The sequence below is a fragment of the Tubulanus polymorphus genome, chromosome 2 (assembly GCF_964204645.1).
Source record: "Tubulanus polymorphus chromosome 2, tnTubPoly1.2, whole genome shotgun sequence".
NCBI lineage: Eukaryota > Metazoa > Nemertea > Palaeonemertea > Tubulaniformes > Tubulanidae > Tubulanus > Tubulanus polymorphus.
The window spans coordinates 24282524-24307722 of NC_134026.1; the positions used below are offsets into that span (position 1 = coordinate 24282524).

Here is a 25199-nt window from a genome sequence, read left to right on the forward strand (position 1 = left end):
AGCTATCACTCTCGGGGGAAGTTGGCACACAATTTCCACGAACACACATCGAGTTGCAGTATCAATGCTGAAATCGACTGTGAAGGATTTATGGTGCGTTAAGAGTGCAGCTTAGAGGAAAGCCATGGTTCAATGTCATGCACGAACTGCTTAAAATAGTGAATGCCACGTATAACTATTTATAATATTCCATAATGGAGCTAGCTGCAGAACTTCATATTTCTGCTGTTGGGTTGCTTTTTGAAGTTCCCAAGTGATCAAATCATTCTACTTTGTCCTTCGGCTACGTACATATATGTCATAATATGTTTTGTAGGAAAATATGATATACAGGTATATGTTATTGTGGTTATGTCAAGTGAAATGGAATGCCAATAGACCATCAAAAAGGCTAAATCAATAGTTTTTGACATTTCAATACAAATCAACAACTTTTTCTCATAAAGTTTTTTATAGCCATGAGATACTTAGATTTTTACTGCAAATGAATATTTCCACTAAGTGTAGTTAAGGTATAAACAATTTTAGAGTTGATTCTATACCTACAGCTAAGGTGGGGCATACCTTGGTGAGTGTCACAGAAGTGGGAAATCTAATGATCTAATGACAGGCCAGACTGGGTAAGTTCATACAGACATTGATATAGATTGCATGATAAAAGCCTTCAGGACTAAATTATAAAACATTACATAAAAATGATTATCTATATTGAATGAGTCAAATTTCATATTCGCACATTATCATTTTGTCCTTTGCGAAGTCAGCTCATATTTATAGCATAATCAATACCTAAGTACATAGAATGTCATCAGAAACATCTGTTTATGATGAAATATGTCTCAATATACAAGAATGGAATTAATAATAGTAAGTTGATATCACTCACCTGGTGTTTGGTTAATATTCGCGTATTAATTTGTCCTAGATCTCAAACGCAACAGAAAATCCAAAGAGAGAAGTTCCACGTACGCGAAGGATTCACTACTGAACGCGTAACTGACTACCTTCGTATTATAACACCTCGACGAGCAACAAACACATGTTCCGGGGAGGAGAATGTAGAAGTTAGACTGTTTGAACAGTCTGCCGTTGCACTGTTGAGTGGAATACTGGCAAGAAGTCAGAAACAGCAAGAAACTTCACCAACTGTTAAAATACCATCTCATATATAGATAAATGAAATCAATGAACAATGTTTTCCGTAAAAATAAATGTACTATTTTCTAGTTAATCCGTCAAACAATAGGTGGTGCTGATAACACTTGACCCGTGTACCGGCCCTGTACGATTCTGATATGCCTAATATTACAAAACAAATTACTGGCACCGATGAGAGCCCTAAAACCTACTGAACACCCGGAGAACCATTTGCCCCTAACACATTCGAGTGCACTCAAAGAGCTATCCAGTCAACATTGGCAGAAGTTCGAGTGATCACGTTTTCAATACTGCGTACTACATTTTGTCTCATGGAGACGCTCAATGCCTGGGAATAATAGACAGTAAATATACTGATCACAAAAATTGGAAAAAATGCATGCTGTCCAACTACCACTTTTTTATTTACTATGTGTACCTTTTGAAACCTTGATAAATGAGGCTTGACACATATTGTAAGGTATGAATAAACTTTTCAATTATCAGGCATTTCAAGTGACAATCAAGTTGAACACTTCAGAAGAAATCGCGCATAATGTACGCATACAGTCATGTGACATGCAAAGGTATACGAAAGATTTTCAATAGAATCAAACAAATCATGTCTCGTGGAATGTGTCTAGATAGATTACAAAAATGCAGGTCAATTCAGTATAAATACAACTAAAGAGGCTCAGAATGGTTCAAAAAAGTGTCGACAATAAAAAGTAACATTAAACACTTTTAAGATTGATAAAACACTATATATCCGTGTTGTGACGATAATGTAGAGAATCAAACAATAATAACGAAAAAAAGTCCTTAAATGTTTCCTAGAGCAGTTTATTCAACGTTTCGACTTTATTCTTATGGTCATCTTCAGGCATACCCATACTGTATTACTTTATTCCCGAGATGACTATTAGAATAAAGTCGAAACATCAAATAAACTACTAGCTCCAGTCACATTTTTGGACTGTCTTTCGTTTTTTGTGTTTCGTTTGGACTGTCTTTTGTGGGATTCCCTCTACATCAAACACTACAATCATACTGTAAGGATTGTTATTATTCAATCTGCTCTCATTGGAAAATGATGGTAACATATTGTACTTTGCTCAACTTTCTTCGGCTTAGTATCTATACTCAATCGAATGAAGAAGAGAAATAAAATAAAAAAAGGAGAGTCTCGGTTATGCCCTAAAGTTGTCTATCACATATGGATAGCAGGTTTAGTAAATCTAATCCGATAACATATTAGTAAATTGCAGAGGGAGATACCGCCAGCGGCACCGCGTAAATCCTATTTTGTATAATTGTATTCGTCGGCGACGATAATGAAGCAAGTCATGTGAACCGTGAATAATTCCTAAAAGGATGCGGCATTCAGTCTGGCCGCGAGCAATGACGCTAGGCTAATTCCTCAGATTACGAGGCCTATTGCTAATACGCCGTTCTAATCTAATCAAAACTGTAATTTCGCTATTCGGTCGTCCTATACTCTAGTCTTCATCGAACAGTTGATGACGATTCGTTAAAATCGATTGGAAAAACAAAATCGTCGCATTCGTGGGCCATAACTAATGTTATTAGGTAAATTGCCGAGCTACCTGTAAGGTTTCATCATCATTAGTGAGATTGTTGGTTAAATGATAGAATTTCAAATAAATCTTCGCTTTTGTTTATAATTAATATCGAAAGGGAAATCGGTTTATGACAAAGCGATCCAGCCACGCCAATCCATCAATTTATTTATGTCGAACAACTAACAATTGTGACAATTGAATCCATCATGTTTAATTGACTATTTGGACGTTAAACATCGATTAGTTTTTACAGCTAGTAAGTAACTTCTGCAATAAGGCAACCGAGGTGTGATTTTGACAACATACGCAGAGTATTGAATTTCTGTCAATGTGAAGTATGAATTGTTTGAATTAAAAATAGTTTATTCACCTTTGAGGTAGGATACTTTAACATGAGGGATAGTCAAGGCTACAGGTATGCCTATCTTTATGACGCATCTCGGTTTTTGACAAATATTTTTTCGAAGCAGTGCCGTCATGTGTAGTTCATGTCGAACCCATCAATGCACATTCATTGGTAAAGAAAAAACCAGCTTGAAATTCTAATGTCTTGTCACACTAAGTTCTGGTGCCTCGGGCAGACACTAACCTGTTTGAATACCCCGTATTGCATCCCCCTGCGAGACGACAATCAACGCGATATGTCAAAAGAAATACTTTGAGACACGAAAGATACTTTGAAAGATATCACAGTTTGACCTTAAACATGTAGTGTTCAGACGGGTGATGAATTGCTATCTACAACATAATCACCACCATTGAACATAAATCCAGTGAAAGAGGTATGAATATATGGAACTAGGTATGGCTCATAATCCTATTAAACGTGGAGACTGAAGCTTGACTGACGCTTTAGAATTAATTGGCACAATGTTCTGAAATAACCTTGACTTAAGTAGCAGCAGCAACATATACGTTAAAATTTGAAGCATATCTGAGGTTGTCAAAAAATCCATTGTCGTCGCATGGGTTTCTCTTACAAGTGGCCTTTCTAAGTAGATTTAAACTTGTCAAGTCTGATGATAACATGAACATAATAACTGTTTGATTATTGTCGCTGGAGAGTTCATATGTAAACCGATACCACTTATCTTCATCACATTCAAGTCACTCTCATATCCAAATCACAACCGGACAAAGGAGAAATGACAAATAAGTTTACTCAGCACACAAAGGAAAGCTTTCAAACCTCCAAACCTTTAAACACCAAAGTGAGAGTGATTATCGTTTGGAATATGCCAGCGGGTATGATTCAACAGGCCTTTGTGCTTCACATGTCAAGCTCAAACAGCCAGAGGAAATTTCATTAATATCTCTCAGTTCCTTCTATCTATCCCTGCCTGGTTTTCAATACACTTAAGCGGTGGACCATGAGTCCCCCTCTGATCTTCCACTGTACCAATTAATTGATAATCACCTGCCACAATAGAAAACCTTGCAATTATCAAACAGTTTAATCTGAAGCCAACTCTGAGAAAGGTTCAGCTGTCCATTAATAATCAAACAATACGCAAGTGGAAATTTGACCATGTTCAAATACTTCACATTGCCTCCAACCACAGAAATCTCTTTAGACAACATGACATGCACACAGTCAGATAATCCCTTATGTCAAAAATTATCTACCAACATGAAGTGTGCCTTGACAGAACTTTTCAAATCATAAAAAATGTAGCATATAAGGCAAGTTCCAATTGGTCTCAACTGATTCCTGAATTCTCTCCCAGCATTTTCTACCTATTCTGGAATAGCATCACCTGTAACCTGAAAGAAGGCTGGCCAGTAGAGTTTGTAACCGCTAATTGCTATTCATAAACCTGCCTCAGACATGCCAAAGCCATAGTCCAGTACTTTTAACGAAAAAGGTGGAATAAAAATACAAGCTTCTCAGTTCTCATTCGTAAATACCCAGATGATCATGGGTATATGGAAAATTGCTCGCTGATTCAGCGAAATAAATCCATAAACACACGCAAATGTCCCATTTATGATAATAGGTACATAATTGACCATAATCGCTACCAATTTACAGATGTTTATTCGAAGTGTAAATCATTATCATTAATGGTATAAACGTTCATAAATAGGTAGGCCAGCCAACCGAGTGTCAGAGTATAATACGCAGCATTCGACAAATATAAAGTATCACCGATAAAAATACATACGTTATCGTTATCGAGTGACCTTACGATGAATACGTGATTTCAACTAGTTGATAGCACTTACCGCGATAAACATCCGGCGGCATCCATCGCACCGAAAATATCCGAAAACAAAAAAACAACAACCGTTCAACTAATCAATAATAAATCCGTTTCTCACCGTCGACGATCCGTTCGCTCGGCGTTTCAAAGTCGGTTTCGCGCGGAGTTAAATCCAATGGCAAAGTTGGACGCGAGAACGAGTGTAAAATCCTAGCGCGCCACAATGGCGAGATCATCCATCTGTGATTTATTCACAGCTACTACGTAAGGTTCAATGTCGTCGCTTGTTCGACTGTCATGCGAGAACTCGGCGAGGCGATGTAATGTAATTATCTGACGCGCCAATCGTGCAACGCGAACGACGATGCCGCAGTAAAAGAGAGACGTACATGTCAACCAACCAATTAATGAGACAATAGCTGAGCCTTCGGTGGTCTTTTATTTGTTCGACATAATCATTGTAGATGGCTACAGGGTCTAGTCACGCTTAGTACTCGATTACAACTAAAGAGGCAGCACAGAACGTAGTCCTAATTCTCGCGCAGTTTCTCGCTCGAGTTACGCAGATTTCGCCGAAACTCTATAAAATGCGGCCGTAAAAACGGACGCGCAGCCATAACGAGTGCGGCGGACGCTTAGTAAAATTGACAGTGGCTGATCTACGCGATGGTTCCCATCTCATTTCATTATCCAGTCGACTGTACGTTTTAATTTCCTTTCTTGTCAGTATAGTCGAAGCGATTCATTGATCGAACGACGACGCAGTAACCGCACACCCCGCTGACTAGCGGCGCGCACCTGCGTGAATAAGCGTTATACACGCCCGGCGGCGCGATCGATCGCACAAAGTAATGTGTCATAATTAAATATACATGCTAATGGCCGCGCAAAATAGGATCGTCTTCTAAGTGTACGACGACCGCCCTCGGCTATTGGGCACGAATGAGTGCCGGCTTAGCTGGCTTCTGCCCAAATACCCGTGAACCGAACGTCGTCCGGTGGAAAAACAAGAATTATTACCGGCTGAATAAGTCACGAGCGCTATATTTAGTCTGCTCGTCCGTCGCTAAACGTCTCGTTCGCGTTTAGCACGAAGGTGAAGGTCAATAATGGAGACACGAGGATTCGTGACTATATTTGAAGGAGTACGTCCATGAATTAGTACTTAGCGTAACAGTAAAAGCGAATGAAGCGAATGTTTATAGAGCTGCAACTCGGCGTATACATCATATTGATTAATAAAAATAAAACCATGTAGCTATAGGTTGAGTTTTTTTCAGTCACTCAAACAATGACTGGAAGTGCATCATTTACAATGAAATAAGATTTATAGCACTGCAATTGCTGTATCAGAGAATGACTCAAATTGCGTAAAAAACACAATGGCCACAAATTGGTCCAATACATGGAAAACCTCATCATGTGACTAGGCAGTGAAATGTATGCTGTAATTTCGGGTTATATCAATTGCGATTAGCAAACACTTTTCGGCAATTTGCCCAAATCTATCTCAACAATATGTAATTGTGCCTGCAATTTTCGTGACAATTTGCACGCATTAAATGCAATCTCACTAACTGGGATGAATCGATTGTTTTCATATTTCTCAGTATTTTACCAACCAAAACAACAAAATTTGATAGAAACAACAATCAAACGCATTTGCTTGAAGCACGAAAGGAATAATTCATAAACGTATCCAATGAATTTTTGAGCTATCGACGGAGAAATTGAAGAAGCATGTAACCAGTACCGACCAGCGGAGGAATGGGGATGGATGAACCATTGTTCAAACGGCTAGGAACAGGATATAAATTTCGAAGAAATGGCAATTGTGTGTAAATCCGTAAAAGAAACTTGACTACCACTTGACTACCAAATTCTCCCTCGGGTATTTCGACAAGATCAAAATCCAACGTACAGAATGCCATGGCATCGAAACCCTAGATTTCTACCGAATTTAATATCCTAACTTCTCAATTGTTATCTATTCCCCGCGGACGTGATACCCATTAATGTCAACCTTGCCGTATAGCAGATATATTAAGTAACATTCAAAAGTGAGATTATTCCAGGCCCCGGCGGACTGCATAAAATTCTATGGCGATTCCCCGGTGACTTCTCAACATCGACCACGAAATAACCTCACGGAACTGCGGGTAATATACAGCGTGCGATAGCAATGTTTTCTTGTATTCATATCAGGCACGTTCGGGGAGTAGTTAAAAGCGGAATAGCGATGAAGAATTATTCCCAGGCGACTGCTCGGCTAATAGCACATAATCAACTCCTAGTGCCATAATGAACTCCCAAACGTGATCTTACGTTCCCGGAGGCGCACTAAAAACTTTTGCCCGAGCTATGAGTAACGCCGAGCAATTTGTATGAGTGAGATTATTCATTTAAACGGGGTAAATACCGTGTGTGAATGACACCAAAAAACAAAAACAAACTGAAAAAAATAAATCATTAATTTTTGGTTACCACTAATGGTTCGAAGCCCATCTAAGCAATTATTCGTTAAATCTGCTGATACTGTTTCCTGACAAACATTTATGGCATAAGAGTTTTTTGGCCATAAGTCGAAAAGCATACAGATCTTCCCTGGTCATGAATTTTACATGATATATCAAGACAAGCGAATAAGAGGATTAACGTCGAATCTTAAACCCAGGCTCAAGTTGCACTCTAAGTCGCGGATTGTATTTCTTTATTTTGCGCAAAAATATCTCTCGACAAAAGGATTTCTTCCGAGAATGTGCGTGGTTCACCTTGCATGCGAGATGTTACTACTGTACGATGATCCGATGTTGGGGTGTGTACGGTACTTCACTCTATATCACACCATCACTACCATAACTAGCAAAAATAGTACTCTGAAGTTGAAATATCATACGTGGTAAGTCAAAGTTACATCATAACACAAATGAGGATTGGTTTACAGGAAATTAGATCACATCAGAATAGTTCGAGTGGAATGGGCTGAGATTATCTTGCAATAATCATCTAACATAGTGCAAAACTGAAGTGAAAACTCTTAATAATAGCATTCTGATTGAAGAGTCTCATGATTGAGTAAAAACTTGTGAGTTGATTCTTCAAGCAGCTCTTGACACAGGCAGAGAATAGTCCATCTGCTGCATAATTTGATAAATTGTTGAACCTGCAAACAACAGGATCATCAATGAACTCCAGACCTACCTCGTGAGTCTACTTCAAAAATTCAATTTGCTATTGTATACATCCAGCTGTTCCATCAACCAACATTTTTTATCCAATTACAAATTTCAAATGTTCCGTCGAGCTAATATGAAATGCCAATGATTGCGAATAATAGAAGTCGGGAAACCTGGCTAAATAGTACATGTAGGCCTATTAGAGCATCAAAGAGATGCTAAGCGTCTTAACATCTTAATGGTTCAAATCCTTGAAAAGTAGCGGCGAGATCCGAAGCTTGATAAAGGGCGGGTATTGGCCAGCCTACAAAAGCCCAGCGTCGGCACAAAAATATGGTGTCAAAATGGGCACCGAAAAGAACAATGCTGCTTCACAATGAGAACAACGCTGGAAGCCAAGTAGACCACTGTTGTTGAAATCAAGCAGTTTTGATAGAAGAAAATTATCCGGGCTGAGGACAATGTACCATCGATGCGACATCATGACCTCATTATTTTCCTTAAGGTACTTCGCAGACATGTTGAAGACCATACCACCAACGATAGATGATTTCATACTAGGAATCCCAAGAACTACCATGCTCTGATGTACATGCTTAGAATAGGGATAAACAACAACTGGTACAACACTGACCAAGATAAGTCATTGTCCAATAAAAAATAGATTAGCATAACCAGGAAACACTTTTCATGATTAAGAAACATATGATTGACTGAGGTAATTAAAACAAACCATGGAAAACATAATCTCCCACATCAATTGAAATCTAAAGCGATTAAACATCTTGATAAGGAACATAAGTTAGCTAACCACCATTTACAAACTAGACTATTTCCACTTGACCTGACTAAATCCCTACAGAGAACGTTCCCTCTATTTGTGACACTTCACATCACAGCTACTAAGTCAGGCCAAGTGGTTGTTCAACTTTTGACAGCAGTTTGTACAAAAAGTGCCTCATCGATTGAGGACTAACCGCTGTCTCGCAATCTAGCAGTAACCCTTTCATCGAAACTACTATAATTTGTGCAGGCTGTCAGAAAATCTGAAATCAAGTGTCCGAATTATCAGTCTATGTAGAATGCTAACAAAATCAAGCAAAAACATCTTTACAATCAATGAATGAACGTATGTGACATGAAATATGAATATTTTGATAGTATGCCAAAAAAGTAATTATCAGATTCCAGATAAAGGATTCAATTCTCAACGTAACAGTTGTATTGCACTACTTTCCATACTGAAAATGTTCCACTGATGCTTTTTTCCAAGTAGCCAGGTTTAAATTCGAAACCGTTCAACTAGATTGTGAAAAATCTATGATATAGCCTCGAGTGGTGTAGCATTAAGCAGAATATGATATTAGAATTCTAAATGTGCAAAAACATACCTCGAAGCCATAAATATAATCTCCGCAATACAACTGGCAAAGCCATTTTGATAATCCTTCTCACAGGCCATGATCAAATTGAAGTTTTCTTTCAAAAACAGAACACGATATCCGAAAAGTTTATAATATCGCCAACATTTTTTGACCAGAAATATAATCCTCTATAGCCGAAGTCGTCTGTTGTGTACAATCCACAGCTTTAGCTGTCGTTACCGGCTGCCGTCTTCAGTCTGTGTGACCCGATTGGCACCTTCTACATGAAAAGCACACCTCGGCTGCGTGGCGCGTCTATTTCATTGAACGACTACGACAAACACTGGTTGGTTAAATGATCGGCCTTTCACAAGCCACCGAGAGCTATTCACTACTCCCGCAGCAAACATGCCGATTGACTCGCAGACGTAGCGTTTCTAAAGTTACGATCATCCGGTTTGATTGAATAACGCCGATTGTCACAACCAGGGAGTCGCCGATCTCGACTACGACCAGATGGACACCATCCAATGGGACTCGGAATTTGCCCAAGTCATTCGAGCCGCCGCGCTTGTATATGCACGTACAAAAATCAACTTAGAAACACAACGGCAGATGCCACCTGACTGAATTCAAGAGAAACCGATACGTGAAATACAAACCTATGCAGATGTTGTTAGTATGACATCGATAGCTGCTGCACTAGACTACGGGATCATAGTAATGAGGCTATTGATTGAACATTTTGGAAATTCTAAATATCTACTAGAATATTAATCGCCCTAAATATAGATTCCTCATTTGAAAGACAGACAAATATACCGTACTAATGCACTAATACCACCACAAAGCCGAACTGAGCTGTCAAAAAAATAACCTCCAACAACGATTTTCTGATGGCTCAGTTTCAGTAAACTGGAAACAAAATACCGGTCTTTTGTCGGACGTTGAATTGTTAGAACGTTTATGCGGAATTGCTCATTCAATCGAGACAGACATGTTAGCTGCGATGATGACACACCGGATTCACCATCACATCATGCACGCTGCCAACAAAATGTATCCAGCAAAATTATCCACTTAGTCCGACGCGCTGTCAGTGGCATGATTGATTGGAAAAAGCGCATAATAGATCAATTATTTTAATAAATGCCTTATCCGAGGCGATTATTGGCACGATAAACACAATTACCAAAATGACTTCTCCGATTCAAACATTTAGGACTGCGAAACCCACGAGAAATGAGATGACATACCGCGGGGATTTTTTGCGCGCCGCCGTATATAATAGCGGCGGCTGATAATAATACGCATCGAATTCAATACGATCAATCCCTACAGAGCCGACGTGATTATCTTCACAGGGCGAGTTTAATATTTCCTGTAAAACGGCAGACGTAACGCGCGTAATTACAAACAGGAAACGGAGAATAACCCACGCCCGTCGTTGATCAAACCCGATCCACAAACGCGCGTAACAAAAGACAACCTTATAGACCGCATCTCAAATTTTGCAACTAAACGAAGACGGACGATCGAATGACAACACATACCTTCGACATGACCGTAATACTGCTTGTAGTACGTTCGACCAGTAACAGCGATTCTAAAGGTAAAGTCACATTTTCATGATATGTTCGCGTATACCGACAACCAGACAACCAGATGCTCCGTTACTCTTTATCAGTCAGATCAGTGACAGTTCTATATCACTAGAAGCAGGTGCATGAGAAATGACGGTATACAAAATGATATCAACGACGTCTGATACTATAGAAAAGTGATGCGCCAGAACGCAAGCGAAACATTTCTCCCACCAGGGGAGAGTTAATAAGCGCCAGCCTGAATTTAATCCCGGAGACATGATATGCAATATATTACGCTGATATGCCTGATGATAGATTATGAATAAGTAAATCTGCTCATCATCGTTGTAAAGGAAGCTTAAGCCCGATCTGCATAAAATTAACATCACATATCTACACATACTTCATTGATAGATACGTCTAAATGAAAGGCTTGATAAGTATAAGATCATCGGTGAGTTTTACTTTCAGTTTTTTGAAGCGGCCCGACGAATTGATGCGGCGATTAACCCTCAATCCACGAGTGATCGATCTTGAGAACAGCTGCTGTTTCCACCGGGCGGAATAAATGCTAAGTCAGCGGCAACAATTCACCCCCGGACTTCGCCGCGAAGATTTTGAATAATTTGCCGCCGCCGCGCGGCGATATTGCAAAATCAATTCATATAGCTCATCGAATTGTCGATTAAGCCACAAAAAAATCTATACCAATAGAAGCAAAGAAATTGGTATTTGGTTAAGCATCACGGATCAGTGAAAACGCATTTGATATCATCAAAGCAGAAAGCACGGTTGAGTAGGCATCCTAATCATCTTCTCAGTTGACCAATTTTTCAGAGACGATACACAGCGGAAGACATGAATGTCTAATATATTGATGAATATGATCGGTCAAAGGTGGCCTTTTGTATCATTATTTTTTGTATCATTATAGGAAATTATCTTATTCGAGAAAAATATCAATTAACGAAGAAACGAAATATCCTAACTGTAAGCGGGTTTAGATAAGGCGATGATAAGAATACCAGGCAGGTTTCATTCTCAGCCCACTACCGCAACGTAGTCATAAATTAGAGACGTGATATGAAAGTCAACCTATCAAGAAGGACATAACACCTACAGTTTATACAGTAGGGGGCTAATAAGTACATAGTAATCCCGGCAATGAAAGCAGTTTTGCTTCAGTAATAGGTAAATATAGCTGTCGTCAGGGATAAACTATTACCAATTCATACTCTAAACCAGGGTCAATATCTGTACATGACATCGTTTGCATTGTCAATTCATCCGTTTGTGTGTCCAACGTGAGCGCGCATACAATCACTCGCTCACGGATAATATTTGCCAATTGGTCGGGAGTTAATGTTCAAACAGGCGAAGCTTTTATCTATTTTTTATGCCTACGATCATATCCTGGCCAATGAATTATGTATAATGGTGACAACTTGCCCGGAAATGAGTGTCATTGCCGCGGATTGCGAAAATCGGCAACAATTCTATGAGCGAGCTGATGTACACGATGTAATGGCGTTTTTTTTTACCCTCTCGCAGGAATGAAAGAGTAACCTCCGACAGCACCGCATAGAGAATGAGCTCGTATGCCTTCGTGATTCACAAGTATCAAATTTTGCGAAGAAACTGTAACCGTAACCGTGTATCTCCGTGTATCTCCGGGTAAAATTAATACATTTAATGATGCATATATGATGCATTTCAATTACACGTAATTCGATCTTGCGCTTTCATCTGACAATTTCGTAAACATCAAACGCCACAGACGGTGCAACTTAAATTATCTAATCTATCACAGCCCCGGCGCTATAACGAACAATCAAGAGCTTTCCTAACGTCTCATTACACTTTGTCAATAATCAACGGGGATTTCGTAACAAACTGAATGAGACCAAATCATATTATTCATTATAGATAGATATGCACATCCAACGCACATCCAACAGTAGCATCGACTGATGAGTTTAGTAAAACTTCAAAGCAATGAAAAAACTGAAACACATTAACGTTTATCCTTGTGGTCACATTTGAAATAAATAAGAACATTTTAGAAATCAATGCTAAGTTTATCAAAAACAATTTACATGCCATTTAAGTATCAAAATTCAATTTTGGTTTTTTTTTCCTCTTTCTCTTTTGTATTCCTAGTTAAAATAAAATAGGATTGTATTTACAAGGTATTGCTAATAATGTACTTTATGTATCTAAGCAAACCATTGATATTTAATGTGTACAATATCAAATAATAAAGGCACATTTATATCTAAAAAAAAAATCCTTGTGGTCAGACACAAGTCTCTATAAAATGTTGAAAGGGTTTGCTAAGGGTAACGATACGAATTCAGCGCTATCTCCTGCGGTGTCTATTTTCCGAGAAATATCGCTGATAAAACACAGGGAATAAAACCTATATTTTCCGGCCATAAAGGTATGCACGAAGCAGAACACGAGTTATAATTTCCCACTTCCTGCCAGCTCAGGTAATCACTATGATTAACACTCGTCGAGGGACAGGAGCAATGATTGCTTCCTCAATTCGTGGACAGCTATAAATTCTATATCTCGTGATAACTGACTTTCGATCTGAATAAATATAGAGACGCAACCTGTAATCAGGTGAGGATTGAGAACGATAAGATTTCATATTTCGTAAGATAAAGAAGGTGGTCTGTGACAAGTGACATGAAATGAAACGATGTATAGGGAAAGATTTGCCGACGAAAGTGATGGTTCAACTCAGAAATACGAAATCAGTACGGGTCAGTAGTTGATTATGGGCAACACAAACCATGAACTTTTCATCCTCTGGTCGTATATTTCCTATTATCCGACACACTAACTCCCAGCACAATCAGTAAGCTGTAACCAGTAACGACTCAGGCAAATAAATTAAACATATACCAAATGAATGTCTCACTGGTGACATAAAGAAACCATTACACTTTTCCTCATCGACTCACATGAAAGTGTAATAATACTAAGTGTCTAATGGGAGAGAGCAACAGAATTTTCATCATGGGTAACACTTCGTTGGCGATAGGAGAGAGGCCCTGTTGAAACATGGTTTCCCATAAACCTTGAGAAGAGTAATGTATATAGATACTTTCACACAGGCTCTTGACAGAACTCTCGTCGAAAGATCCTCTCTGAGAGACTTTCTTAACAGATGGCGGCACCACTTGGGACCTTGATACTTTGAATGATATCTACAACCATGGATTGCTACGACCGAGCTAGACATTTTCGTAATACCATCTAAACATATATTACTAGGTGCATATGCATAAGCCGTGGTAATCTTTATGATTTAATATCTGTCATTCATTGCAGTGAATGAAGTTAGATGAAAATTTAATGAAGCTCCGTTCTAATTCACCATCATCCATCATTATCAATCTCATCGTCGGAACTTCGTTTTTGTATGGCAACGAATAATATCATTGTATGCAGACCCTCAACTTACATGATAAGATATTCGAGTTTCAACTTTATGCGAATGGCTTAAGCCCAGTCTAGCAGTGCTGAGTCCCTGCCATAAAAAACTGAAATGGTTTAGACTTTGTGCGCTTACTCTCAAATAATATATCCATCACCCAAAAAAATCGTAAAAACTCCACAAAACCTTCACGATCATATGCCGACAGTAAGTAAGGAGGTTCGAAATGATCATTAAGCCCTCTTCAAAGCAAACGAACACCAGCTAATAATTCCATTAACCATCACAGCCCTCGAATCCAGAGTTGAAGGCAGCTATCTATTGCTGTAAGTAAATTCTATTACTGAATAGAGCCGTGTTTGTGATTAGATTATCATCGATGACGTGTTGTTCCGTGATTGTCTTGACAACTTTAACTTCGCTGCCGAGATCTCGTTACATCAAATTGAACTTATGAATTTAGACAAATTACGCGTGATGGGTCATTGTGCCTGATATTTTGCCAGGAGCGAGTGTATCACTGCCGCGACGAGTTCTACGCAGCCGATGATTCTCGTCTCGATAGCCACCAGCAACTAGATGCTGTGTAATTCCGCATCACGTTAATGTCACAGCTAAGTCCAATTTCACGCTTCACCAAATACATTCAAAGCGGGCTGATTTCTGCGGCCAATCAACCAGCGAAATAGAACCTTCTGGCAACTACTCTAAATATGCGAAGGTAAAATGCCCGGGCAAGTACATTATTTGTCTCCGTTATCAAGGGAATGATTGCCGCCGAGGGCAGGCAACTCCTGAATAAAACAACTGCTAAAAACAGTAGAAACAAATATTTCATCCCAAGATATTCAACGAAAATACACGACCAACTAGTTCCGCGTCTCGGAGCAATCATCTCTTCATGACCTTTCAGTTGATCTGTTCGATAGATACTAAGTATTCTTGTCTCATTTCAGAGACTGGTAACAAAAGAATTGATAATTAGCCTATGAACTTAACTAGATCGTAATACTGTTTGTGTCGATGAAGAGCGACTAGCAGCACTTGCCACACTACTTCGTAACGCCCAGTTTGACAACGCAATGCGCCCATTATCACCAGCCAAACAACCAATTTCTCACAGATATGTCGTCTGCCTTGGGCAACAAATAACGTACGAGACAGCTGCAATTAATTCTGAAGTGATGATCACACGAGCGCCCGAAAAAAACGGTAGTACAACATTACCGAGGTTTTATTTTCATGATTGCTAAACTAAAGAATACGTTCAACTGAAATCAGCGGGAAATCGGTGATGCGTAGATTAGCTTGATTAAAAATCAGGGTGGTGTGTGAATGAATGTACCTCCTGGTCAGTTAGATAATGCCAACAGCTGCAGATACCTAACTGATGTAAAAAAAATCGCGCTCTTCATTCAATTAAGCACCACGTGCCGTACGTGAAAAACGATCGACTGTCACATTGAACAACGAAGTATTTTCTCATGAATGGAAGTATCTGAACTCGAATATCGCCCCCTTTTTTTTCATCTTCACGAGCCGTTTATAAAGATTTGAGAATGTAGGCAAAAATATGACGCCATCAACCATAAAACGGGCACTATCTATACGCAGCCTCATCCATTCATCTTCAAGTTCATATCTGACTATTTCAAAAGAGCATTTATGTCGCCTCCAGCAACCATTTTCCACTATTATCAACTATGGAAAACAAGGCAATTTACCACATAAAATGTGCATACACGTAGTAATATGAAAGTTGATCATGCATTCATACAATAATGAACAAAGTATATTTGTAAATAGGAGCTAAAAGAAACATCAATTCATCCCTGGCTCCTTTGTTCCATAAGACAGAAGTCAGAACATCAAAGCCTTGCACATAAATCATTCAGTTATGAAATAAAAAAAATACTACACTAAATATACCTGAAGGCAATATTTAGCCTAAAATGAAATTTTGTTTTACTAATAATATTTGCAATAATGTGTGCGTGGTATAAATGTACCCGCAGTGTGACATTAGCATTATCATCTAATAGTTATTATTCACAGTTTTGGTACGAAGTCTATCATATTAAACTAACCTTAAAAGCAACATGAGATATGAAGATGTGATGCAAAAGATACATCAAATCACACCACATCCAGTAAAAAGGAGTGATATTCTAAACGTGTCAATTCAAACAAAACACCAACCACCTTCTATGAAACGTTAAACCAACTGGAACAGATATATTTCGATGCCTTTCTCCAAAATCTGATCCTCAAGATATCGTTTACCAATAGACACAACATGTCTTTGCCTCATCGACAATTAATTCTTTGGTGGAACTACAGTCATTTCTTTTTCAGACATGAAATAACATACATTGATTGATTGATTGATTGATTGATTGATTGACTGGATGATTGATTGATGTGTCTATTGCCCAAGAGAATAAAAAATTACATATTTTAATCCATTGAGAGAGCGGGTCACTTACCTTTTTCTGGATAATGAAACGGAAACACGACGAATAATATCATTAGTGAAAATCGTTTATTGATAGAAAATGATGGGCGAAACATTTGTGTTGATTCGGCTGCAACTATCTATATGCAACAACAAGAATCGTTGTCATGGATTTTATATTTGAAAATGCACTATATATAAAAGCGCGCAATTATTGCCCCATGAAACTGTTAAGAACAAATAGCCTGAAAATAATATATGGCATCGGCACATACATATACAACATGTTTCATCTTTGAATCAACCACCACCGTTATCTATGATCCCTTTGATGTGAATCATAAATGCTGGTTTTGTCAGTGATTACATATTGCAGCAACACCGTAAAGGCAGATAATTGCTACTACATGTAGTGTATGTGTGCATATACATATATATGAAATATATATCCACATATGCATACAATTGTAACTATGAACTTTACCTTGTCAACTTCACTGGATTCACTGTCGCCCTAAAAAGAAGAGATTGAAATGATACATTAGGATGAAAGATAATTTCGTAAAAAGCAACATCCAACAACGTGACACCATGATAGAAAGCTTCATCAAAAAGCCTTTAAGTTGTATTTTTGGTTATACGTATATATATATTTCTTGTCGACAAAATATCTGCCCAACAGCGGCTCTAGTTCAAGTTTCCATTAAAAATGTTCATAGCTGAGTAGATATAAGTAACCTTTAAAGTCATATACTAGATCTACAATGGAAACGTTCTCAACCATCTTAAAGCAAATAGGAAACCAAATGATGACACTAGAGCTGTTGTTTTGACACCCAGTGCTGTGGCATTAGTAAATCGATGCTACTTTATGAAATTATATCAAGCAAACATAATCAAGCCAGCTCTTGAGGCAATAATGCAAATCACATACTGCAGCGCTCTAGCTTTAGTAAAAAATCTACCCAAATGAAAATCAAGTAAATAAGAAATTCTGAACATATCATCATACAGTCAGAAGTATGAAAGAATATAAACAGGAAAAAGAGATTTCGCAGGACCTTTCCATTTCATTCTCAGTGGTAAATTCCAATGAAATGATCTTAAATTCGAATGCGATCACATATAATGTAATTACATGTCATTTCACACCGTGAACTGAATAAATGAGCAGAGAGGAAAGCTGTTATTGTCAAAGGAACCAGTGGTAAAAAGAGGGAGATTGCGGATAATGCAGCAAATGATATTACCGGTAACCCTGAGAACACTGACAATACTCCCATTGCAGAAAGTGCAGAAACGATATAAATCAAATTTGTCCTTAAACTTTGTGAAGGTAATCCATTTTCTGACAAAGAAAAGCGCGCTTGGTAATTCGTAATGAAGTCAGTTCCAGTAACATCGTAGCTGTAGGCAGGATTTCAAACCTTCACAAAGAATTGTCAAGTTGTCAAAAAGATGGTACTTGATCCCATATATCTAGACATTAAAAATTTCACAAGATCATTTTCATATCAAATACGAGCAGTTATTCATAATATTTGCAACCTTATATCTTGGAATCTTTCATATGAAACTTGTATGAAAAGAGAGCTTTAATGTCAAAAAGTGTTTACAATTTTCTGACAACAAAATTAGAACTTGAGCTTCGGCGAAGGATTTATACACTTCCAAGAAATACAAAGTTGATTCCGCTAAAACAATATCAAAGGGATAAATCCGTACTAATATCTTAGCAGACCATTTCCAGATTACTTGTCACCAACTATTTCAATTGGCACCCATCGGCAGTCACTTTCTCGAGGATGGAAACAATCGCGAGTAAACCGAAGACGTGCGCTGCCCAGTGGGTGTTTACCATTAATAACTGGCAACGAACCAAGTCACAGGTTACAAATTTTGCTGGCACATTTCCTGATCGCTGTGTCTTCAAAGACGGACTACGGCAGAGCCTGCGGGGAGTAGACATGTATACGACTTCATCAGCTTTCCGCGATCCTTCGTAATGACAGTTTCTTAACACAAAGAACTTTTACGTGTGACGACTCTTTCCTAGCTGGTAAGATTTCATTATCTAACTGAACATAATTTCCTCCTCCAAAGCAACGCAGATATTTATCTTGTCTGTGATACACATGATTACTGCTTCCTGGTGAGCTAAAAGCATACTATTTGCCTAATCTATCTATCTAAGAAATGATTTTCTCTAAGAAATGCAAATGAATGCGCCGGATTGAGGAAGTGATTTAACACGGCCTGGCAATAAGTCAATAAGTAAAGCGGTTGTTCTGAAATTCATGGGGTCAACGCGGAATGTCTAAATGCGCTCAAAAGAGTCGATCAAAATTACCATCGAATTTGATTACGCAACAGTGAAACTGTGATTCAATGGGAAATCTGAGCTAAAAATACATTGAGGAATATGCTAAGATGTTGATACATTAAGACATATAAGACATTTATAAGTTGCGAAGCCACGCAAATGTGAAAAATAGAGAAAATCAAGCTGGAAGACTGAACAGTTGAAAGCTAACAGGTTGACAAGCCCCTTCAAATATCACATGAAGTTGATGAAGACCAAGTATATGGCAGACATAATTTGTAATTAATAGATTATTACATGATCAGGTATTCTACACGTCCCACACCAACATAAAAGACGTTGATGTCTTAATGTCTTAACGAACTCCTGGAAAAGCAATTTGGCAACTTACGAAGAAATCTCACAATATATTGGATTTCAATTTTCGTCAAGATTGATTGTACCGACAGCAATTTCATATGAAATATCAGTCAATACATCATAAACCAGAGAAAAGGACTTTATATGGTCGGGTTCCAGTTTTATTTTTCATCATCAAGACTTATTGAGCAACTAGCAGTCATCCCATCGGATGCTGTCTTATACTAATGGAACATCACGGATCAGTGAGATTACTGACTACCGGTTTCTGAAAACTTAGCCCGCCGGCCTTAATCAATAAACTCATTTATCATCGTCTTTCAAGTTCGCTATAGGCAAGATTGTATTTTCATTAAATAAATGCCCCGACAACCGGGGCCGTTATAAGAATCAATTATTACTCTCGGCGTACAAGCCGTAATCGTTCCCGCCGTAATAAAAACTTGTCATCTGAAAATTTGCATGCCGCATCATTGAACAGATTAATCTTTCAGCTGAAAGAGACATTGACACTTCGAGGCATATAATAATCTGGAACTGCGTAAAGCCGACAAGATGTTTGCGCCTAATTTGGCATTAAGGTTTTTCAAACAGAAACGCATATTGTTCAGTTTCTTCATGAAAGAATCTCGCGCTGCGTCGACTCAAGTTAGATTTTAAAAACTGCAGTTACAGTAACTCTGAATCTGAGGTAACGTGAGCTACAAAGAAGCCTGTCTCGTTAATTAGAATTAATTCAGGATTGCGTCATCAATTCAAGAAATGAAAAAAAAACATCAGTGATGTAACGATCACAAAAAAACTCTACAAATATTCTGTTCTTTTCATGAAACTGGGAAAATGAATATCATGTATGAAGTTGAGAAGAACATACGAAAAAGTCAGCATACAACTATGCCATGGGCAAGAGCACGAGAAAACCAGGAACAGAATTGCGTGATACTGACTCGATCGGTGATCATAGTAATAGAATTTCTGAAACCGCGCAATTACTCAGAAAGAACGAAACACACAGAGAAAATATTGCATGAAAATTACAGCTTCGGGCATATAGCAAGCAAAGTTGGCACTTTACTGCTATTACCCAAAGGCATCGAATAGCGGAATATGGCTGTTTTTCTAAACAGAAAAAATCAAACCTCTAATTGGGGGATCTGGGTAAAAAATCTGTACCGAGAGGAATGAATACTACATAGAGGGAGTACCCTCAAATAACTGTTACATCTCTGAAGACCGAAATGTTCTAGAGGTTAAGATTTTTCAGGGTGCCACGATAAATTTCTCCGATTTCTTGCTTTTCACAAAATTCCTTGACTTTTGGAAAAAGAAAATTCCCCAGATGTCTTCCTGATTTCCAGGTAAGTGACCGCTCTGTTTTTGAATGGCGTTACATCGAAGAATACATCAAAAACTTCTCATATTCTTCAGCGGAATCATTGCGTTGACACAACAGTATTCGATTCATGCTTATCGATAACGCAGCGTGGAAGGAAGTGCGGGATCCTCTGCACGGTTTGGCGTGAAACTACTTTCCTTACAGGAAACATTAATGGCGAATTACCACTCAGTGCCTTGTAGCAATATTTACTAAGCCTCAGGCCAGAGATTTTTTGCCACGGCAAACGGAAATTATCACCATAATCGACGGTATTCGATCGCGGAATGAAATGCGCACGAGTTTTTAAGGGCCGACTCGATGTCAATGCAGGCATTAGAAAAGCAACTCAACTTTATTCACAGGGAAATTTTGCCCTTTTTTTCCCGACCCCAATTTTTTTTTGAATACATTTTTATAAATATATTTATAGTTGCCAAGTTGATGAGATCAGATGCCCTGAAAAGTCACTAAATAAAATTTTTGTTTTTCAACCCCTCTGAAGAAATCCTACATCCGTCCCTGATTCATATTACAAATGACAGTTTCGTTTCAGTGAGGGTTTTTCAAACTTTCAAAGTGATCATCAAAAGGAACATTTTTGTCAATCGCAATAAAACCAACATGTCACATGGGATCACTCAATGGGTACCTGTATTACGAACACAGCATTGATAGGATATACTTACATTATAACTTCTTCCTGAACTGACCCCTGAACTCGGCGTTCTAGCACGATCCTGATAATAAAAAATAGTTATAACTATCAATATTTTGGAGGAACTTTTTTTCAAGGTTAGCAGATACTAAGAGACTCGTTTTACGAGCTCTATGAAATTAGATAACCTTGTTATATCATACATATCGACACAATATATAACGCGCGCACATGATTTAAGCATGAACCTAACAAGTCACTTGTAATGATAAAATTCCCGTGAATAACACTTAGGAAACACTTTCCATTTTAAATTAGTTCAAGTAGCATTAGTGCAATTACAAGTTCGTGATGTAGGGTTATTATAATGACAATTGGTGGCATGAAAAATGTTTCTAAATGGAAAAACTGTTTTAAGTACACACTGAATGAATCATGTTTTACGTCTGCACATGAAGTGTCTATCGAGAGGTGCATAAACAGCGTTGTCATCGCGCAGGATGCGTGACAGTTCGTTCTTTATCATATGCCAAACACATGCGTCCTCTTTCCCCAAAGAAATTAACACGGCTTTCGGGATACGGACATATATCGCCATTCAATATTCGATGTGTAACGAAATACCACGCGTTCTAAGTGATTGTGTATGATTGAAATTCACCATCAAGCTATATTACATTATCACCACGTCTCAAACTCGTGCCATCATCATCCGAGACTCGAGCGTAAAGTTTGTGAAAAATCGTCGTCATTATCTGGTTTACAATCACGCATCGGAGACGAGAGACTCATGTTATATAGTATCGGTCGCCGGCAGGAAAGTGTGAAGTATAAAGTGATGGATCCCATTTACGCGGTCGATACCGAATCGATGCACCATTAATTGATCAACGAGTTCGGGATCCGTTAAATCTGCGACAAATCGCCCCGAACGCTCGGCTGCATTATGACAGGACTTGCCACCGACGTCGTAAACATCGATAAACCAATCTTAAACATCGCGTCGTCTGATCGACAATCGCCTGATTACAAATATCTAACATCATTCCGATTTTCAACTTCAAGAGTTTATCTTTAGTCTGATTTTTTAATCGTATCGACGTGACGAAATATCATATCAACCCCCTGGGAAACCATTGATCACGAATAAATTGGCAATTTCTGCACGAGATTCTTTTTATCGAATTGATAGTGAATCAGGTTGAATAATAGAACGCTCTAATATCAAAACACAAGGCTTGAAATGGTATCGATGTTTTATGAACTTATTCTATCTGATTGACAATAGCTGATATTTATATCTTACCTCTGAAACTCTGTCCTGAGATATATGTTTGATAGGGCCATTCATATGAGACACAAGATGTTGTTGATGATGATGATGATGATGATGACGATGAGGTTGGTGGTGGTGGTGGTGGTGGTTGTGGTGGTTGTGGTTACTTGAGACTCGTTGTTCCTCCTTAATTATCACACTTTTATCACTATTTTTATGACAATATCCGGGCGATGCAGAATTTACCTGAAAATATAATGATAATTGCAGCGTCTAAGTTGGTGAAATATACGTTACTTTACTTTGGCCAAGGAGGACTAATCATGAATCAGCAAATAACCAGTTCTAAAACCTGAAAGATTGATTAATGAAAACATAAGGTACCATATCATACATTAAGAGATGAATAGCTAGATTTTTGGCGATATTTTTGTTAATCAAGAAAATAAAGAGGGAAGGAGAATTAAAAAGATGAACCGTCAAAAGTTTTTTCCAAAGCAAATTACATGTGCCACCAAATCGGTGCGTAACGTCAGATGATAGCCAGCGCATAACGAAAAAAGAAATAATTACTTAACGCCAGAACTGAGCACGGCGAACGTAGAAGTCGGAACAAATTTTTGAACTGTTCTATGTCTTGTGAGACGGTTAGCGGAAATGACTGCGTATTGAAATTGTTGTTTGATCTATGACACCGAAGTCAGCACCGCTTGTAAATTTGCTAATGAAATCAGAACCGGGTACAATAAATCACAATACAGGAACATCACGTAGGCGACGCGTCGCGGCTACTTGTTAGTTGCGGTCTCTTTTTCTGATTGGTCGTATTTTCGCGGCGTTAATGGTCCATCATAGGATAATCGACATCAACGAATCTATGTTAGAGCCATTAGTTTGCAAATCATGCCCTCTGTATAACGTACAGCCGAAGCTAAATTAAATCTACGGTCGATTATTGACGGATGCGCGTAGACCTTCCGCAGGTAAAACAGATCAGTCACATTATTACTGCAGTCGTGAATGCATCAATTCGCTGTTTACAGTGGAACTTAGTTAAACGAGCTACGCTGCGCCATCATCTGCTCGCGATGTATGCGCCCGTCAATAGATTTCTGTCATCATTAACGCGCCAGCGCCATTGTGCCCGATCTTCATCGTTTGTCAGCGCAATTATCTTGTATTACACACGCGCTATTGTGTGACGATCGTACCATTAACGATATTTGATCAACACTCGAAAATGCCTCCGAAATTCATGGCACTGATACCCGACAATAGCTGCTTCGCCCTGTTGATAATTTGGACTGTGGCTCAGGTCGATGTATCACTTGCAATTGTCTATTCACGATGGATACATTGCGCGCCATTGTCTCGTGATATAATCGATGAACCTCTCTGTTTACTTAGAGCTTGTTACTGGTCCATTGCTAAGCAATCTACTCATTAATATTGATTATAGATGACTACGCGTATTTTTATATCTATTAATCGTCCATTCTTGGAAACAATCTTCGTAAATATTTATAATACGGGCGCTAATTCAGGTATCATAATTTCCACTGATGTAAAGCTCAAAATTAATGAATTCGATCTTGTTTTCGATCAAAAGATCATAGTAACGAGAACCCAATACAATTATAAGCGAGAACAGAGGAACGTCACAATTAGTAATATAAGATTGTTCCAAGTATATACCTAACATATATATAACGTATATCTATATGAAGCCAATAATTAATTCAATGATCTGGGCTAAACCTATTACGCTTAAACTGGCACTGCCGCGGGATATCAATTAGTTCATGAAACACCAATCAATGATGTTAGACAAGCGCACCACCTCAGCCAAACCAAATCGGTAACAGGTCACAGTACAAATAATGAAATATCCAATAGATGTGACATAGTGAGACTAAGTGACTGATGTATTATACCTGATAAGATGAACTATTGATAATTGGTTGTTATGTCCGAAACTAGCGGTTGAATTGATTTCCAGATTCTAAGTTAACATACGAAAATTTCTACACGTATCAATGTACGATGACTATACAAATCCTGACATAGATCGTAGATCACAGTAAGCTACATTAATTCAAATCAAGACGTACAATCTAATTAATGAGACCCCATATCTGTTATGGAGAAAGAACCAGTATCACACTCACCCGAGTGACAAGAGATAGCGTGATAATGATCAATTGACTTGAATTGCTCATCGGGACAACTTTATGGTTGCCATGGTCTCGCGTCA

At 38.4% G+C, this 25199-nt stretch overlaps 1 protein-coding gene across 1 annotated transcript in view; it reads right to left on the reverse strand.

Moving 5' to 3' along the window:
* LOC141899068 (uncharacterized) overlaps positions 1-25199 on the reverse strand; it is a 67502-nt gene that overhangs the window by 29298 nt on the left and 13005 nt on the right. The window contains exons 3-5 of the mRNA XM_074785222.1: positions 22976-23191; positions 21701-21751; positions 17438-17467 (exon numbers count right to left, since the gene is read on the reverse strand). Coding sequence (XP_074641323.1) covers positions 17438-17467; positions 21701-21751; positions 22976-23191 — 297 coding nt within the window. The remainder of the gene's footprint in view (positions 1-17437; positions 17468-21700; positions 21752-22975; positions 23192-25199) is intronic.